Here is an 18,045-nt window from a genome sequence, read left to right as displayed (position 1 = left end):
ATTCTTGTGGGACTGCACAGAAACCACAGGACAGGAAGGAATAGAACCACTGCCACTCAGTGCTTGTCCATCCATGGCTCACCCTCTGCACGCCTAGTTGAGCAGGACTAGAGAAAGAGCCTATGCCCATGGGAAGGGCATGGCTGCTGCCAGCTAAAGTAGAGGCTAGATGATCCTCTGTTCTTACGGTATTCATTCACCTGTTCAGCTAAAAGCAGGAGGCAGGGATGAGGAACCTACAGCCCACCACAAAATCCCTGTCATCATCAGCCATGCTGGCCAGAGGAGAGTGATAGGAGTTGGAGTCCATCTTGACACCAGAGAAGCCCAGCAGATGGATCAGGCCAAGGTGAGCCCCTCTAGCCCAGCATCCTGTTTCCAACAATGACCAGTCAGACACCACTGAGAGTCGCACAAGCAGGATCAGGATGTTGCCCATCTACAGCAGCTTAGATTTGGCCTCTGGACATGGAGGTTTAATTCAGTGCTCATGGGTAGTTGCAGTTGCTAGACTTCTACTCCCTCATGACTTCATTTATGACCCTGTTTAAGCTGTCTTGTCTGCAAAAAATGCAATTACTTTTGGTGCCTTCATTATTACTGCTCATTTGCTCTACCCACAAGTAACAAGGGGAAGGGATTTACTTTCTCTCTGTCTTCTCTTACACAAACATAACTTGCTAATCTGGGCAATATAACTGTGTCCCATGATTTCAGAAGCTGGTTTTAGAAAAAAATTAGTCTTTGTATCCCAGGGGTTCTCACCAAATGCAGCTGGGCCAAACTCTAGAAAGCAACTGAAGCTCATCCAAGGAGGAGACCTTTTCTGCGTTCTCTCCTCCACCTGGCTGCCACCTTCACCACCTTCCTCCTCTGCTTTCCAGCCGGAATTTCAACAAGGCTCTCCTGAGAGATTCTCAGCCGCAGGTACCACTATCTTGGCTGAAGGCACCTTGTTTCTCAAAGGTAGGCATGAGTAGAGAGCATTGTGCCACTATGGCTTGATGGGAGGAATCTTTCACTTACTGTCTTCTTTATATTTCAAGTGGTTGCCATGCCAAAGGCCTGCCTCCTCTCCATGGCCTGAAGTTCCATGATGCCTTCATGGTGAGGGTGAGGCAAGCATGGGCTCAGGGGTGTGTGAGTTGGCCATTGGTATCTGGGTTCTGAGGGGTTTGGGGAAATGCTAACCTAGTGGCCAGCCAGTGCTTCTGCCTCCCCCCCCCCCGTTGCATTTTTCTAGCCAGATGGTGTCACTTCAGGTGAAGCTGGCAAGGTTTGGCTCTGATACACTTCTCCCTTAGCTCTGAATCCTTCATTGAATTATTTTGATGAGGGAGGAAGAGGGGTTCTTTTGCATTTGGGTACTAGATTTTGGGTACTGGCATTTTATGGAGGCCTCCTCCATAGCAATTCGTGGTCACTGATTCAGCATTTTAAGAAATACTCTTTGTATTTCTGCTCAGGGGCATTTTGTCCATCTAGGTATCTCTTGGAGACTTGTGGGCCCAAAGTAATTTAAGCAACATTTCTAGAGGCAGAACTTTTGCTTTGCACAATGAGAAGGTCCAAGTGGAATGGTGGAGGCTGCTCCATTAGGGTGAATGGAGTGCAACCCTACCAACCTCACTCTGCCCTCAGCCAGCCCCACCTGGACTTGTGGGTGGGTGGGGAATATGGGGCTTTAGCCATTTTGTCCCCTGTATAGACTTGATTAAGATGGTGTATTTGCATACACACATGCTCAAGCCAGCAGTCTGCATGCCTGTGTTTGGGTAGGGGAACTTCCAAGGCCCAAATCCAAATTGGAACCATAGCAGGGAGCAGACAGATAAAGCTGCTCTGCTGCTCTACCCTGACACCATGGTCATGTTTCGGATTGGGGCCCCCAGCCTGGCAACGTGTAGAAAACAAAAAAAAACCTCCTTCATTTAAGAGCACAGATTCTGTGATAAAATAATTACTGGTATCCTGTTGGAACACCATCACTGCTAGCTGGCAGGGGTGTACTGATTACCATCTAGGTTGCAATATGTACTCTGACTGCTAGAAAATTAAGAGCCAGAAAAAAGGAGGGGGCTGTGTGTGAATAGGATGTGCTTTTGCTCTGTTATGTTTGTAGTGTATAGGCACAAGTTTATATGGAGGGTCCATGACCCCTTTGTTTCTGAGAGAAGTTGTACTTAAATTAAGCATGAGGATTTTTTTAATGTATGTCAAGAAACCTGCGTTTCCATATGTATTCTATATCACCATTTTTGTATTGAATTGTGGTGGCCTATGGCTTTGAACAAGAAAGAGATACTTTAGTTGGACCCTCAGGGCAGCCTGGAGCCAAAGTTATGAATCACGTTCTCTGGACAAACAAAGCTGTGTTGTCCCTCCCTCTGGGCCTTGATGGGGATTGCTGCTGGGATTTTCCATGAAACTGTAAGAGGGAAGGTGGAAACCAGTATAACCGAAGCACAGGGTATTTTGCCGTTATCTGGATCTGAAAACACAAAGCCAGAAGGAACTTGTGTGCCGCATAGATGGCATCCTTGCACCTGATTTTAGGAAGTGGGAGGAGACTGGGCAGCAGTGCCACGTGGCAAGGATGTCAGGACATATTTGTAGCAATGTCATTGTGGGAAGCTCCCTGCAAGATTTGCTGTTCCAAACCTGAATGATACTGAAGCATAAAGCAAACATGATTTGTGCAACTCCTGCTCAGATTGTACTCTCTGGGAAGTGTTGGCTGCCCTTGGTTTCCATTCTCAGATGGTGCCCCCCCCACTCATTCCTCCAGGCTGCCACTTAACAAACACATTCCCATTTCCTGTCATTACATTTCCCATAACTCTTTATGAAATAAAATATTCTCTTGCATTCAAATAAGCCCCTTCCCAGCTCTGCCAAGATTGTCACAAAATGTTGTGAGTGCATTGTGCACGGGGATGGGGGGTGTCTAGTATTGACTTCTGTGTTCGATTATACAACCCCTGGAAATACTTTTGTTCATTCTGTGGGGTTCTTAAGATACATTAGTTCTCGTTTGCTGTAACAAGCAGCATTTTCAGCCACCGTGAATGGGATGTTTCACTTTAACATTACTTCCTATAGGCTGAGCAAAATCATCAAAACATCAGCAAACATGTTTATAGCAGAATGCTCTCCTAATTAGTCATGGTTCCTTTCACTTTAGTGTCCTTTCGTGTGAAGTTGGCTGACTCTTTCAGTAGCAAGCAGGTGAAGGGAGGGCAGCAGTCAGCCTGTTTAAAGGGCATCTTCTTAGATTTCCATGACCTGCCCTAGTGTGAGGTAGGGTCAGTAAGGTGCATGTTCATGAAAGGGGCAGTAAGTCTGCCAATCTTGCCATGGAACTGGGGTGGAGAGAGAGAGACTTAATTTATCTCTACAGACACTATAAACCTAATGGGGGAACAAGAGCTGTTGGGCGTGTTTATGCTTAGAGTCCTTCTGCCTTATGCTCTGCCTGCACATACATACAAATAAATTGTGTATCCCAAAGACACCACAAGCCTTCACACAGCAGCCTTCATTCCAAAGAAACCAAACTCATGGTATGTGTTGGGACCCCTGAAACTTTACCGCTTGGAGATTGGGTTACACATAACAACACTTCCTAGAATCTGCAGAACTTTCTGAAATTCCACAAGTTTTGATTTTGAGATAGGCAATTGGCACAATGTTATTGTAACAACATCAGCTTCCTTTGAGTCCATCAGCTTCTATCATATTTTTCCATCTTTTTAATGTATTTATTGGTATTGGTATTGGTATTGGTATTGGTATTGGTATTATACTTGCAGGGCAAGTAAGGAAGGCACAAAAATAATGGCTGGTATTTGATGCTAGTTCCACTCTGAGCAGACCCATTGAAGCTAATGGTCATAACTAACTTAAATTCATTCAAGGTGATGGAAGGTCATGTGAGGAAGACCTGCTTGGTAGTGGCTATCAAGTTCAGGAACACACTTCCTGGGAATTCAGCTACCACCAACACCATCCCAACTTCTTTCATCTGCTTTGCATGTAGAATGTCCCAGGTTCAATTCCTCACAGCAGGCTTCCTCAACCTTGGCCCTCCAGATGTTTTGAGAATATAATTCCCATCATCTCTGACCACTGGTCCTGCTAGCTAGGGATCATGGGAGCTGTAAGCCAAAAACATCTGGAGGGCCAAGGTTGAGGAAGCCTGCCTTACAGCATCGACTCAGGAACATTCTACCATATGTGGTGGATATGTAGGAAAATACAGGTATTCTGGGAGAGTATACATGCAGAACTGCAAAAAATGCTAAAGATCTCTTTCAATAAAAAACCAGAGGCCTACCTCCTGGGAATAACAGATTTGGATATTCCACAAAAGAGGAAGGGTATCTTTTTATATGCGACGATGGCAGCAAGAGTTTTGATCGCAGCAAAATGGAAGAGTAATGAAAACCCCTCTATACAAGATTGGATCCAAAAGCTGACAGAATATGCCGAATTAGATGGTTTATCAGAAAAAATAAAGAATAAATCAAAACAGGAATTTGTTTCTAAATGGGAGGTTTTCAAAGAATATCTGAAAAATAAATATAGTAGTTTAAATTCTGTTGCAGCATTTGAGGAACTTCAGTAATAGTTGCAAGGTAGATATAATAAATTAGATTTATTGAGAATAAGTTTAATTATGATAAAAGTGTGTATTGGCAATAAGTAATATGAATTTGAAATATGGAATAGATGGGAGGTTGGGTCTTTAGTGTTAAGACCAATAGATGTTTTATTGTTTGCTAAGAAAATTATGTGTCTATGGTTATTTTTGTAATTTGTGTGTAATTTGGTATTTGTGGTTTTTTTTCTTTTTTCTTGTTGTATAAATAAAAAGCTTTATTGAAAAAAAAGGAAGCCTGCCTCACAGCATCACCAGGCAGGGGTAGGTGAGAACCTCCCTTCCTGAAACTTGGTGAGCCATTGCTGCCAGTAGCTGCAGGCAGTATTGAGCTAGATAGACCAATGGTCTGACTCTAAGGCAGCTTCCCATGTTCCAATGACGAGTGAAAATATTGCTCTTTCATTGGGTACTTGCTTAGAACACCTGTTTCGTTTTGTTCTCCTTGCTGTGATTTTTGCTAGTGTTTATACTGCTCTAGCATTATGTATTCCTTTTTTTGTATTTGTTTGCTCCCCCAGACTTACCATTTTTGGTGATGAAATAGCAGCGGATGCTTCTTCTAATACCCAAATGTTTGACTGCAGTCCTGTAAGGTGGTTGCTGGTGCTTGGGAAGGGGAGCAGGTACAAAAGACAAGACTTTCAGCTGCAGCAACACAGAAGGATCCCTGTTGCTGGTTCTTTCAAATCATGGCACTTTGCTTTTTCTAGCAGCCCCTTGAACTGCCTGAATGTTCCTTTGTTGTTTGGCATCCAGTGAAATGCAGTGTCATGAGCCAATAACTCTTTCTGTGCTGTTGTGATTGCTGTTGTCATGTCTGGAATAAACTTTGCTAGATCCTGGCCATTCCTAGAAATCTTTGTACATCAACCTTATTCTTTGGACCAGGCATTCCAAGCTGGCTTTGATTTTAGTTGCATCAGGTATTAGGCCATCTTTGGTTAACCTATGTCCTCAGGATTTAATTTCTGACATGGCAAATCTGCACTTTTCATTCTGTTTCAGGTTCCTCTCCCAATACCTGTCTGGAATTGGCTTCAGGCATTCTTGCTGATGTTTACCTACTATGATGTTGTCAGTTCAACATATGATGCCGTCATACAGGGGGCCTCTTCAGTCATTAACATTAAGTGGCTCTTGAAAACATTTCTTGTTTTGTTTGGCCTTTTATTGACTTTCTATGTGAGTTAGTAATGTAGTTGCTGCTGCTTTACTGTATTTAGTGGTGACTGGTTTAAACTAAATGCTCCTTTAAAAATATTTTATTGTTTGCTAGCTTTTGTAAAGTTAATGTGTAAATGTATTAAAATAAATAAAATGGCAACTGGATCAGCCTTTGGTACCTATATGGAGCTGAAGCGATAAAAGGTAAAGGTAAAGGTACCCCTGCCCGTACGGGCCAGTCTTGCCAGACTCTAGGGTTGTGCGCCCATCTCACTCAAGAGGCCGGGGGCCAGCGCTGTCCGAAGACACTTCCGGGTCACGTGGCCAGCGTGACATCGCTGCTCTGGCGAACCAGAGCCGCACACGGAAACGCCGTTTACCTTCCCGCTTGTAAGCGGTCCCTATTTATCTACTTGCACCCGGGGGTGCTTTCGAACTGCTAGGTTGGCAGGCGCTGGGACCGAACGACGGGAGCGCACCCCGCCGCAGGGATTCGAACCGCCGACCTTTCGATCGGCAAGCCCTAGGCGCTGAGGCTTTTACCCACACATGATCCAAATGTCCTAAATGGGAAGCATAAGAGGCAGATCCTGCAAGAAGGAAGTTTCTGATTAGTAGCCTTGAAGAGCTGCAATGACACTTGGCTGTTCTGCAATCAACAGCATGAGCCAGTGTGGTGTAGTGGTTAAGAGCGGTAGTCTCGTAATCTGGGGAACTGGATTCGTGTCTCCGCTCCTCCACATGCAGCTGTTGGGTGACCTTGGGCCAGTCACACTTCTTTGAAGTCTCTCAGCCCCACTCACCTCACAGAGTGTTTGTTGTGGGGGAGGAAGGGAAAGGAGAACGTTAGCCGTTTTGAGACTCCTTCAGGTAGTGATAAAGTGGGATATCAAATCCAAACTCTTCTTCTTCCTGCAATTGCATACTGTGAGAGGAAATTTCCACCAACTAGCCATTCCTAAACTTGAAAAAAGAAGAAAGGAAATATGGACAATCTAATATGAGGGTGGTCCATTCTGACAGAGGATCTGTATTCCAGTTTCGGGGGTGGTGGTGGTTCTCTGCCTTCAAAGTTTTGGGAGATGGGTCAGTCAAGGAATTGATGGGCAAAACTTTCAGAAGCGGTCCTTTAACCATGATAATGACACCCAGTAGTTGTCCTGGTTTTTGCATAAAGTTCTTAGGGAAATATTTTGGCTATGTGGGGAACAAGCCTCTGAAATGCAGATGGTTTTAATGAGGATCCAGATACACCATCCACATTAGAAATAATTTCCAGCCAGTGGAAACTCACTATGGACTGTTATATGGAGCAGAGCAGAGTTGCAGTTATGTAAACTGGGGAGAAGGAATCCAAGCAAGAGTCGCAGGGACCACAGCAGAAAGAAGAGTCCAGAACCAAGTTCAGTGGAGCACTGTCCTCCCCGCTCTCTGCCAACAGCCTGTGAGTTTCTGAGGAAAGTACACATCCTGCGACATGGGAAATTTGTGTTTTCAAAATTATACACACAGTGTGCCTAATTCAAGGAATGTGTTTAGCTGCACCCAAGCAACCGGCTGTGTGGGTTTTATCCCTGACTATGTGGAATACAATTGTTTTTGCTATGCTGTGTGGAGCCGGAGGAGTGGCTGGGAACCTGAGGTGGTTGGTGCCTGCCCTGTTCCTGGCAATTGCGTAAGAATGACACCTGAAAAAGTGGGTGACATATGTGAAAAGACGCCCCTTAAAGTCATCCGAGAGCCTTCCTGTTTGCTTGGCACCTGGCTGCTCCAAGGCCATGGAGGTGAAGAGGGCAGAGGCCGCTACACAACAGGCCATGCAAGAGGATGAGAATGTGAAGTCACTAACCAAACATTGGTGATGAAATTAGCCAATATTGACTTGGCTTCAAAGGAGGGGGGGCAGGAGGGGGGGTGAAAGCTCTCCACAAATGGGAGAAAGTGGTTCCTGCTGCCTTCCTTTCCCCTCCCTTCCCATTGCACAACGGCTTGCTGCGGAGAGTCTCATAACACAAGTCATGGTAACCTTCCCCACCCATCAAGGCACGGAGTTCATTGTCCTCCATGGGGGGCCCTGTGCAGATCTTTGGTGCTGGATAGAAATAAGGTCTCTTACTGGTGCAGCTTGACGGCAGATAGAGGAGGGAGTTAAATCCAGCTAAAAGAGAGTGAAACCCAAGCACTGCAAAGGGGAGAGAGGAGGAATGGGGGACCCCCCGCCCTAGTCTATGAAGTGGCATCTCTTGATAAACAAAAGGCTGGAGATGCTGCTGTTGGGTCTGCAAGCAGGAACCTCCCTAGAGCTAGTCCTCATGTTTGGGGAGGAAGGAGGCGATGGAGGCAAACCCCCCAGAAAGTGAACCAAACAGTCAGAGGATGCTGTGGTGACTGAAAGCCTGATGGGGAGGGGGGAATTCCACAAGGTAGACCTTGCAAAGAGCCCATTTGCCCCTTCAAGAGCAGAGAGGCAGCACGGGCCACACCCACTTGCCCAACTTCTGCTTCCTGCAGCAGCATCACCAGGGCCCCTGCCAAGCTGTAGGTGCCTTCCTGGTAGGCAGAAGGGGAAGGGGAGAGTTTGTGGATGCTGCCGGCTGTGCTGTGCGCAAAAAAAACCTCCGAGGATGGAGGAGACTGGATGGAGGATGGAGCCTGAGTAGGAAGGTGCCAGAGAGTCTGCTGCTGGTTTTGCACTTCTGGGGCCGAAGGAAAGGAGAGCATCTGGGATGGGTTACTGGAAGAGCTGCTGATGCATTCTGTGTGCATTGCAGGGAATCTTCCTCCCACTGTGCTAAATAGACCCCTCACCATTCTCTGTGCTCTGTCCAGGGATTCCGCCCCACAAAAGAGCTTTCAGGTGGTGTTACCCCCATAGCATGCCTGCCGCCCAGCCTTTCTGAGGGGAGCACTTTGTGGAGGCTTCTTGGCCAGCACTTGTTAGGTCCCAAATGTTTAGCAGTCCTCCCTCGCGCCTGCAGACTGCCAGCCTTACGTAACTCCGGCTATCAGTTGATGCAAAGTTGAACCAAAGGGCTCCTGTCGACTGAACCTTGCAAGGTGACAGGCAGAGTCATTGCTTGCATCAACTGGGAGGGAGGGAGGGAGACAGGCACATTATGGTGGGGGAGAAATGTCTCAAGGCCAGCCTCGCTCTGCTGCAGCTACAGCTTGCAGAACTGGGCAGATCATCTTGGCACCAGCGACGCTTCAGGGCGGGCAATGGGGAAAGGGCTCACGGAGCCTGACGCTTGAGGGTGAGCCTGATGGGGCCCTAGAATTGGCCTTGAGGGACAGGTGTTGACCTGGCATTGCCAGTCATCTTGTTCTCTGCCCTCAGTGTTGTTCTGGCTGTGGAAGAGACCTTGTGCCACTTGCAAAGCTGGGAGGGGGGCTCCTTGGCACAGAAACACTATTGGTGCCAGCCAGAGAAGGCAAAGCCTGTAATTAAGGGTGCCTTGCAATGCCAGCGACTATACCTTGACCAGCTATACTGACTGGTGGGCATTGTTTGCTCATGGGTGCTTTCTGAGCCAGGCTGTTCAGAAGCTACCAATTTCTTTCTCTCCCTCTAGGCCCGAGGTAGATACACATCCATTAGCTGCTTAGGCTAGCTCTCCACCCCCCTCCAGAAATGAGATTTGCCTCTTTGCTGGAGATTAATGGGGTCCCTGTCAGGCAGGTACCCTTTGATCTTCAGCTGCTGGGGGTGTGGTGGGGCTGGCTGCCTGTGGTTGGAGGAGGGCGGTAGGACTGTTGTTGCTATCGGGACACCTCCTCTTCGCTTGCTTGCTTGCGTGCGTGGATGTGGGTGGGGGGGAACATTTGGGACTCATTAGTGCTTTGCAACGTGGAGCTGGAGATGATGGGATGAATGCAGCTGATTGCATCAGGCCAAGACTGCCAGGCTAAGCCTTGGACCACTGAGGCACTGAGGAAATTAACACACCCCTCTCCACTGTGGGCACCCAGCCTCTGCAGGCCCAATATTCTCCAGCAATGAGGGTTGCAATATGGCTGCCCCTGGTACTGGAGGGGTGGCATACTCACCTGACCTGCCAAGGCCAGACTGGGAGGGGCCCTACCCCAATTTTGTGCTCGCACTTCACAAACGGGATCGGGGAGTTGTGGGGGGTGTAGATGGCAGTTGAAGGGTTAACAGTCAGGCAGTGTTTGCTCCAGATGTTTGGAGCTAGACTATTACTGAGCTGGTGTGTCTGTGTGTCCTGATGGGGGGGGGGAGTGCAGCCCTCCCTATCAGCCAATCATTAAAGGTCTCCAAGCTGACACCCAGTTCTTGGCTGGGAATCTGCAGTGGGGCCCTGTTGTGCTCCTGCCCGCCTATCCCACATAAAAGGGCCCAGGGAAGGCTCTGATCTCCCCATTCAGCAGCTCCAGAGCAGGCAGAGCGGCCTGCCAGGTTCATCAGAGGTGCCTCGTTCGCCCACCTTTGCCACCACACAAAGCTGCAGCTGCTGCCACATAGGTAAGAGGCTCTTTGAGGTGCCACCTGTAAGCCTGACGGGGTCTGAGCTGGTGTCCACGGTCCCTGGGATGGAGTCCTCTGCGGGGAACAAGCACCGCATGAAGGGCTGCAACAAAGTGGCGGAGGCAGAACTCAGGTGCTTTTCCTGGGACACCCCTGTCCCAGCATGTACACCCTCCGGAGACCAGGAGTGACCTGAGCAGACACAACAGAGAACCTGGAGGTGGACAATTGCAAAGGGACTGGCCTGGCCTCTTGGGCCAGCGGAGGCTCTGGAACAAGGAACCGAGGAATTCTGGCGTCTGTGGAGAGTGGTTTTGATGTCTGTGTAGCTTGTTCCAAGAAGGAGCCAGGACTTGAGGTGGCTCGGGGTGGAGGGTGCAGGCTGGCTTTATCTTGGGAGGCAGGTGGCACCACACCTGCAATCAAATTTACTGCCATATTATGATTATTGTTTTATTCTGGGAGTACAGAGAGGAAATGACTTTTCAGCCAATGTGAAGAGGTTCCTTGGACTTTTGCAGCTGGCACTGGAGACTTCTTAGTTGTGCCCCTGGCTCTCATGTGCCCTTCTTGCCCAGGGAGCCACCAGCTGCCTCTCACTCACCTTGCTGCTTCCTTTGCCACATCCCACCAGCTTTGCCTTCTCAGCTCTCTCCAGCTGTGCCAGATTCTTTGGAGCAAGACAGGGGGACAGAGGGAGGGAAGGGGGCAATGCAAGTCATATTTCTCCCAAGGCAAGTGCAGGGCTCCTTCCCTTCTTTCTCTCCTGGTCCAATGTTTGCTGGGTTTCCCCTCAGTGTTTTACAAGGACAGTGGCTGACTCAGCCCTTGGATCTTGCCCATAAGATCCCTTGGTGGTGATTCTCAGGTTCCGACGACACTGTTTGGGTTTCTCAAATGGCATTTGAAATCCCTGACAAATTACTCCCTTTTGTTCTTAAATCTGTTTCTATAATTAATCAATTTGACTTTTTAAAAAATCATGGATTAAAGACAAACAGCCTAAAACACTTTACAAGATTTTTCATAGTAGACCAAAATTCATTTATATGCCCCTTTTTGAGTTCTAACAGTGCTTCAACAATACTCTCTCACTCATCCTAATAGCAACCCTGAAAGGTAGTTCAGGAGAGAATGGCTTCCCTGAGACCACCCAGTGAATTTATACTGGAGATGAACTCCAAAGTGAAGAATGGGGGTGTCCTCCTACCCCCAGCACTTAGGCACAACTAGACAAATATATTTTGAAAGAGAACTTGGTCAAAGCCTGCCCAACACACACACACGCAGTGGTGTCTTGTCATTCACATGCCAAGTACATGCTGTCCCTACCTCTGTGGGAAGGAGGGCATAGAGGGAAAACACATTTCCCTCATCCAAGTTGGCCTCCAGCCCAACTGCAGTTCTTGCCCCACTCCCCGCACATCTCCACCCCCTTTTACCAGCTTCCCTGCTGTGAGGCTTGATCAGGGTCCTGCTAGGGGGATGTGGCAGCTGACTTGGCTCCTCCTGCACTAAGAGCTGCCTGCTCAGGACTGGTGCTTCCACCCATGGACTTAGCTTGGATTTTTGTTGGGGAGGGGCAGAATCGGCATGATTGGTCAGTTAAGTATTTCTATTGTTTTACTTTATCTGGGGGGGGCAGCTCCCCCCCACCGCTGCCCCTTGGCTGTGCCCATGTCTCCACCCAATTCTGCCATGGCAGTGGCCTTGAACAGACAGCAGCCTTGAAGAGAGGATTGTGTAATCATGGATGTCGGCCCACCTGCTCTTTGCACTTCCTTTCCAGCGATGGAATCCTACCTGATCCACGTGAATGGCAAGACGTCCCCGCCCTCCATCCTCGATGTCCATGTCAGCCTCAATGGTGGGAAGGGCCCTTCTCTGGGCAAGGGGAAAAACCGCAAGGCCCACTGGGCCGTCAGGGCTTCCGAAATGTCCAAGAGGACCTTCAACCCCATCCGAGCCATTGTGGACAGCATGAAGGTGGAGCCCAACCACCAGAAGCCCCTGATCTCTCTGTCCATAGGTAAGCAGGTGGGCTATGGAGGGGCCACGAGGTGGGGGCTCCTGCCAATGCCCCACCCTCAAGTGACATGGATTCCCCTCATGTTTCCCCACAGGGGACCCAACTGTGTTTGGGAACCTCCCAGTAGATGATGAGGTCATCCAAGCGATGAAGGAGGCCCTGGATTCTGGGCAGTATAATGGCTATGCCCCCTCAGTAGGTAAGTCCTGGGAGATGCTTTCAATATATGCAGCCCCTATTTTGCTTTTGCTGCAAAAGTCTAACATGCCAACTCTTCTGGGAATCCTCTACACAGGTTACTTGTCTTGCCGGGAGGTGGTCGCAGGCTACTACACCTGCCCAGAAGCCCCCTTGGAAGCCCAGGTAACTGACCCTGACTGTTGCATGCATTGCCATCTGACCTTGATGCTGAGAAAATTAGCTTTTGCAAACCCTGGCCAGCACCTCCACAACTCACTGTACTGGAACTGGAGCTTGCCCAGATAAGATCCTGGGCCTGGAATCTTTATTAGGAACCCAGGAAGCTGCTTTATACTGAGTCAGACAACTGGTCCACCTAGCTTGGTATTGTTCACATTGACAGGCAACATTGTCTCTCCAGGGTTTCAGGCAGGGAGTCTCTCCCAGCCTAAGTTGATGCCATTGGGGATTTAACCTGGGACCTTCTGTATGCTAGCAGGGACCCCTCCCCCTTCATTCCAGGCTCCTGGCCAGGAATTTCCAGAAAGAGCCAGTGAAGAAACCTTTCCCTCCCACCTCCCTCCCCTCCTGTGCTTCTTCTGGGCTGGTCTTTCCTGGTGGTTGCTACCTGCCAGGCTCACGGCTGCCTACTCTGCTCCCTCTTCCTTTGCAGGACGTGATCCTGACAAGCGGCTGCAGTCAGGCCATTGAGCTGGCCCTGGCTGTGTTGGCCAACCCCGGGCAGAACATCCTGGTGCCACGGCCTGGTTTCTCCCTCTACAAAACCCTGGCTCTGTCCCTGGGCATCGAGGTCAAATTCTACAACCTCTTGGTAAGCTGGGGCAGGAGGTGGCGCAGCAGAGAGGCATGGCACCAGCAGGAAGACAAGCTGGAGCTCCCTTGCAGGGCTCTGCCTGCCTCTCCACAGAGCTCAGCTATAAAGAAGGGCTGCCTGTTGACGTGGGTTCAAGGCCTGAGGACCTGTTCTCCATCTCCCCTTCTTTAGACTGGGCCCAAACCCAGGCTGGGAGGTGTTGCAGGGCTCTTGGAAGAGAAAAGGGGGGTCAGTATCCTGACCAGTCGACAGTTGCTCCAACCGCCATCCCTTTTCACCTGCCCAGGACCTCCGGCCCACCCTGACCCTGGCAGGAAGCCTGGTTCATGGGTACCAGGCTGAGGTCCTGAAGTGGGGGCATTCCTCACCTCTTCCTCCCTTTTCTTCTCCCTGCAGCCAGAGAAATCATGGGAAATTGACCTGAAGCAAATGGAGTCGCTGGTGGATGACAAGACAGCTTGCTTGATTGTGAACAACCCATCTAACCCCTGTGGCTCCGTTTTCAGCAAAAGCCACCTCCAGAAGATCCTGGCAGGTGAGGATCCCCCACCGTGTGTGTGTGTGTGTGTGTGTGTGTGTGTGTGTTTATCCCAGGCCTTGCTCTGGGGAAGAAAGAAGGAAACAGAGTCAGGGGGCTGACTAGATTTCTTTCTGTCTGTCTCTCTTAGTTGCCTCCAGGCAGTGTGTCCCCATCTTGGCCGATGAGATCTACGCTGACATGGTGAGTGAGGCAGAAGCACCCCTGGCCCCTCGGAAGGCCAAGCACAGCAGCTGGAACCCTTCTTCCCGGGAAAAGCTCCCTCCCATCTTCTGACACATGGCTGGGAAAGCAGGGAGTGAGATGGGTCTGCCTGAGGTGGCTTGGTCTTCTCCGCAATCACAGCCAGCTGCACTAGCATCCCCCTTACCTGCTTCACACGCCCATCAGGTGTTTCTATCACTACTTACTCTGGTATTCCTCCTTCTTCACTCCCCCCTCCCCACTAGGTGTTTGAAGACTGCAAATACGAGTCCCTAGCAAAGCTCAGCACCAACGTGCCTATCCTCTCATGTGGAGGCCTCGCCAAGCGGTGGCTGGTGCCTGGCTGGAGAATGGGCTGGATTCTCATACATGATCGCAGGGAGATCTTTGGGAAGGAGGTAAGTTGGCAGAACTCGGTGCTGCCCTGACTTTCTGCACCCGGTCCAGGAGCTGGTGTGATGGAGGAAAAGAGTTCATGCCCCCCACCGCTTCACAGCCACCCTCTGAGCCTGATTCATGTAGCCTTTGTGCCCCAATGCCCACTGTCTGTGCTAGGATGTCAAGGAGGCAGTGTTCCCTGCCTCCTGGGTCTGGTCAGTGAAAGGCTGCCCGATGCCCCCTACTCCAAATGGGCTCTGAACAGGAACAAGTTGGTTTGAGTAGCAGCTGCTTCTTGAGAGGGCGAGGAGATCCCTCCCCCACTTCCTGTGCCCTCTACACCGGTGCGAGTTCTGCACGGGTTCCCTCCATAGCATCCATGGTAGGATGCAGACTCTCTTTCCCACCTTCCCAGCTCTGCCTTTGGTTTGGGGGCACCCTGAGCCACAAGAGGGCTCTTGCTGTGACTGCGGAATTTCACTCTCTTCGATCAGCTTGGGGATCAAGCCGTGCCCCTCCCTACTGAGCTCTCTCTCCCCTGTGCATCTTTCAGATCAGAGACGGCCTCCTGAGGCTGAGCCAGAGGATCCTGGGGCCCTGCACAGTTGTCCAGGGAGCTCTCAGCCGCATCCTTCGCCAGACGTCCCCGGAATTCTACCACAACACCCTCAGCTTTCTCAAGGTACATCCCTTCTCTTTGAAAGGAAAGGGAGAAAAGAAATAGGAACAACAAACATATAAGTAAAAGCAGGACTAGACCAAAAGAGCTATTAGAAACAGAGTGGGTGGGGAGCACCAGGGAGTGCTCATGCCTCTCAAAGCCCCTCTTGCTTATCTCTCCCAACTCCTTGGAGGGCAACAGGGATGCTCCCCAGCCCATAAACACCGCTTGCCTGGTGGGAGTGGACAATGTGACTCCTCTCACCCTGGGGAGCTGCACTGGCCCGGAGGGGGCAAGGAGGTGCTCAGCACAGCCCCCACAGCCCCTCCCTGTTGGAACTGATTGGTTCATTTAATAATCCAGCTTGGCATGAATTGGTCAGTGAAACTGTTACAGTTAAAGGAATGTGCGTATTAATGAAATCTCTGCATAGATTCCTTTTTGAGATTCCATTGATATGCTAGTTCGGAAGGATGGACCTCAGCTCAATGGTAGAGCAATCTGCTTTGCACACAGAAAGTCTGAGGTTCTACATCTCCAGGCAGAGCTTGGTGAGACTCTCTATCTAAAACCCTGTAGGGCTGCTGCCTGTCCGTGCAGGCAATACTGAGCTGGATGGGCCAATGGTATAAGGCAGTTTCCTATGCCCTTGTGAATGTTAAGCGTCCCTATTTTATATTCATCCAATGTAGTAATATATACTCTCAACTATTCCCCACCACATAGCACATCAGAGCCAAACACTGTGTCAAAAGCTTTGCCCAATATTCATGGCAGTGAGCATGGAAATAAATGACAGCTGCGGGATGGGGGGCACTTAGTGGAATGCACACACCTGGAGCATTGGGAAAATAACACAGTGCAAGTGTGGACAGGGCTGGCAAGCAGGTCACTTTTTTGTGGTCCCATCAGTTCCCAGGGTAGGCAGGTTTTAATTCATCAACAATGTACCTTTTTAAGCCTTTATCCATGGTGAACACCATAGTGTTGGGTGGTCCCAGCAGGGACCCTGGGATGCTTGTGCCTGCAATCTGACCTGACTCCTCCTCCTTCCTCCTTCCCTTTGCAGTCCAATGCTGACCTCTGCTATGATTCCCTTTCCACTGTCTGTGGCTTGCAGCCTGTCCGGCCGTCGGGGGCCATGTACCTCATGGTGAGTGGCTTCCCTTCACTTGCAGAGCTTTGCCCCTGAGATGGGCAAATGCCAGGCAGATCATCCCTAACTCTGTGTTTCCTCCTCTTCCTTGCTGCAGGTGGGCATTCAGATGGAACACTTTCCAGAGTTTGAGAATGATGTGGAGTTCACAGAGAGGCTCATTGCTGAGCAGTCCGTCTTCTGTCTGCCGGCCACGGTGAGGATCTTTATTTGCAAGAGAGTTATGGGAGGCCCTGGGAGTTACTGGAGCCCCGGGAGCTGTACTTGGCAGAGAAGAGGTACTCGGCTCAGCTCCACTTTCCCTGGGCCTCTTCTGCTCAGCTGGCCCCCACCTGCCTTTCCTCTCCTTTAGCTGGTCTTTCTTCTAGATGCTTGTGATTGGCAAGGCACTGCCACCATGCATGGCATGAGGGGACATTGCTTGCATTTCACAATCTCGGTGCCAGCTGGCTCAGCGCCCACACCCCTGGCTGCTGAACAATGGCACCCTGTGAGGTGCCGCGAGGCTCCCTTCCCCAGATCCCCAGCCGCTTGCTCCCTCCTGCTACGTGGGCCTTGGAGAATGGCCATTGCACTTGCCGGCAGCACCATTCCTTGAGACAAGCCTGCTGGATCAGGCCAATAGCCCATCTGGTCCTGCATCCTGTTCTCACAGTGGCTGATCAGAAGTCTGTGCGAAACTGACAAGCTGGTTTCTCAGCACTCCTTGTGTGGAACAACAAGCAAGACAGGTTCTGTCACCACGTTGCTTGCCCTTGGTCGACTCTACACCGACTAGCAGCAGCTCTCCCAAATCTCGCTTGGAGAGAGTGTCCCCTTGCCCAGACTCTTCCATTGGGAAAGGCAGGGAGATCAGCCAGGAATATTCTGCATGCAAAGCAGGAGGTGTTGACCCTCCCCTTAACATGCCCACCCCAAACTCCTTCACATTTATCCTACCCGGTCTTGATGTCAGAGTCTGGTGTGTGCAGGATTTCTAAGGCACCAGAGGTGGTCCTTCGAGGCTCTCTTGCCACTCCTTAGGGAGTCAGCCTTGTAAAGGATCCACATGGTGGCCCCTGGCCCCTGATGCCATCTCAATGGTCCTCTTCTGCTTCTTCTGACAGTGCTTTGAGTACCCCAACTTCTTCCGTGTGGTGATCACAGTGCCCGAGGAGATGATGGTGGAGGCCTGTCGACGCATTCAGCAATTCTGCGAGAGGCACTACGAAGGCGGCGAAGGATCCCAGGACCTGGAATGTGACAAGTAGCTGAGGGTCCCTGCCTGCCCGCCTGCCCTCCTGCCTGCCAGCCTCCACTCCTGCTGCAGGGAGTTGGGCTCACAGGGCCTGTGCCTCGCCAGCCCCTGTCCACTGGCTCAACACCACTTCTGTGTGCCACAGCCTCTGAAGCCCCCGCACAACCATGACACTTGCCTGGAAGTAGATCCCCACAGAGACACTCCTCCCCTGCAGGCCCCCTCCTGCCTGTGCCCAGGGCAGCCAAAGAACTCCAGCAGGCGCTGCTGGCACTGGGTACTCCCGGCAGCCTCTGCAGTGGTGTGGTGTTGCTGGAGCCTCCCAGATGCCCTTCAGAAAGACCTGCCAGCCCTCCCAACCTGTCCTTCTGCAGAGACCGTGCTGAGTCCTGGGCTGGCACAGGCCACCGTGGGCACCCGTCTCCCCCTTTCCCCCACCCATGTCCTCCTGTGCCTGTTTGACATTCATAAGTTATTATACCTTTTGTATGAATAAATGCATGAAAAATACCTG

General features: G+C 50.3%; 1 protein-coding gene and 1 long non-coding RNA gene across 3 annotated transcripts; one reads left to right on the top strand and one right to left on the bottom strand.

Annotated features, from left to right (window-relative positions):
• The first annotated feature begins 692 nt into the window (after window positions 1–692).
• Window positions 693–18,041, top strand: TAT (tyrosine aminotransferase). 2 transcript variants are annotated; one of them, XM_082229353.1, is made up of 12 exons: window positions 693–927; window positions 12,103–12,342; window positions 12,437–12,541; window positions 12,638–12,705; window positions 13,196–13,354; window positions 13,754–13,892; window positions 14,026–14,078; window positions 14,345–14,497; window positions 15,031–15,159; window positions 16,208–16,291; window positions 16,392–16,490; window positions 17,401–18,041. In XM_082229353.1, the coding sequence occupies exons 1-12, from the start codon at window positions 708–710 to the stop codon at window positions 17,542–17,544; spliced, it is 1,593 nt and encodes a 530-aa protein (XP_082085479.1). In that variant the 5' UTR covers window positions 693–707; the 3' UTR covers window positions 17,545–18,041. The 2 variants fall into 2 exon arrangements, with proteins under 2 accessions (XP_082085479.1, XP_082085478.1); XM_082229352.1 differs by lacking the exon at window positions 693–927 and adding an exon at window positions 10,152–10,310.
• Window positions 1,350–5,180, bottom strand: LOC309535913. The gene is made up of 2 exons (XR_014221433.1): window positions 4,916–5,180; window positions 1,350–4,215 (listed from the first exon to the last, which is right to left on the bottom strand). It is a non-coding gene; the product is annotated as an uncharacterized lncRNA (long non-coding RNA).
• Window positions 18,042–18,045: the final 4 nt, after the last annotated feature.

The sequence above is a fragment of the Podarcis vaucheri genome (assembly GCF_965113315.1).
Source record: "Podarcis vaucheri genome assembly, chromosome: 7".
NCBI lineage: Eukaryota > Metazoa > Chordata > Lepidosauria > Squamata > Lacertidae > Podarcis > Podarcis vaucheri.
The sequence above is the reverse complement of the archived record's forward strand: the minus strand, read 5'-3'. Positions and strand labels throughout refer to the sequence as shown.

Bases quoted from the DNA above. Each gene is read 5' to 3' on its own strand.
- TAT (XM_082229353.1), top strand. From the start codon at position 708: ATGATTTCAGAAGCTGGTTTTAGAAAAAAATTAGTCTTTGTATCCCAG. The intron at 12,343-12,436 runs GTAAGCAGGTGG...GTTTCCCCACAG, and splicing joins CCTGATCTCTCTGTCCATAG to GGGACCCAACTGTGTTTGGG. The intron at 16,292-16,391 runs GTGAGTGGCTTC...TCCTTGCTGCAG, and splicing joins CGGGGGCCATGTACCTCATG to GTGGGCATTCAGATGGAACA.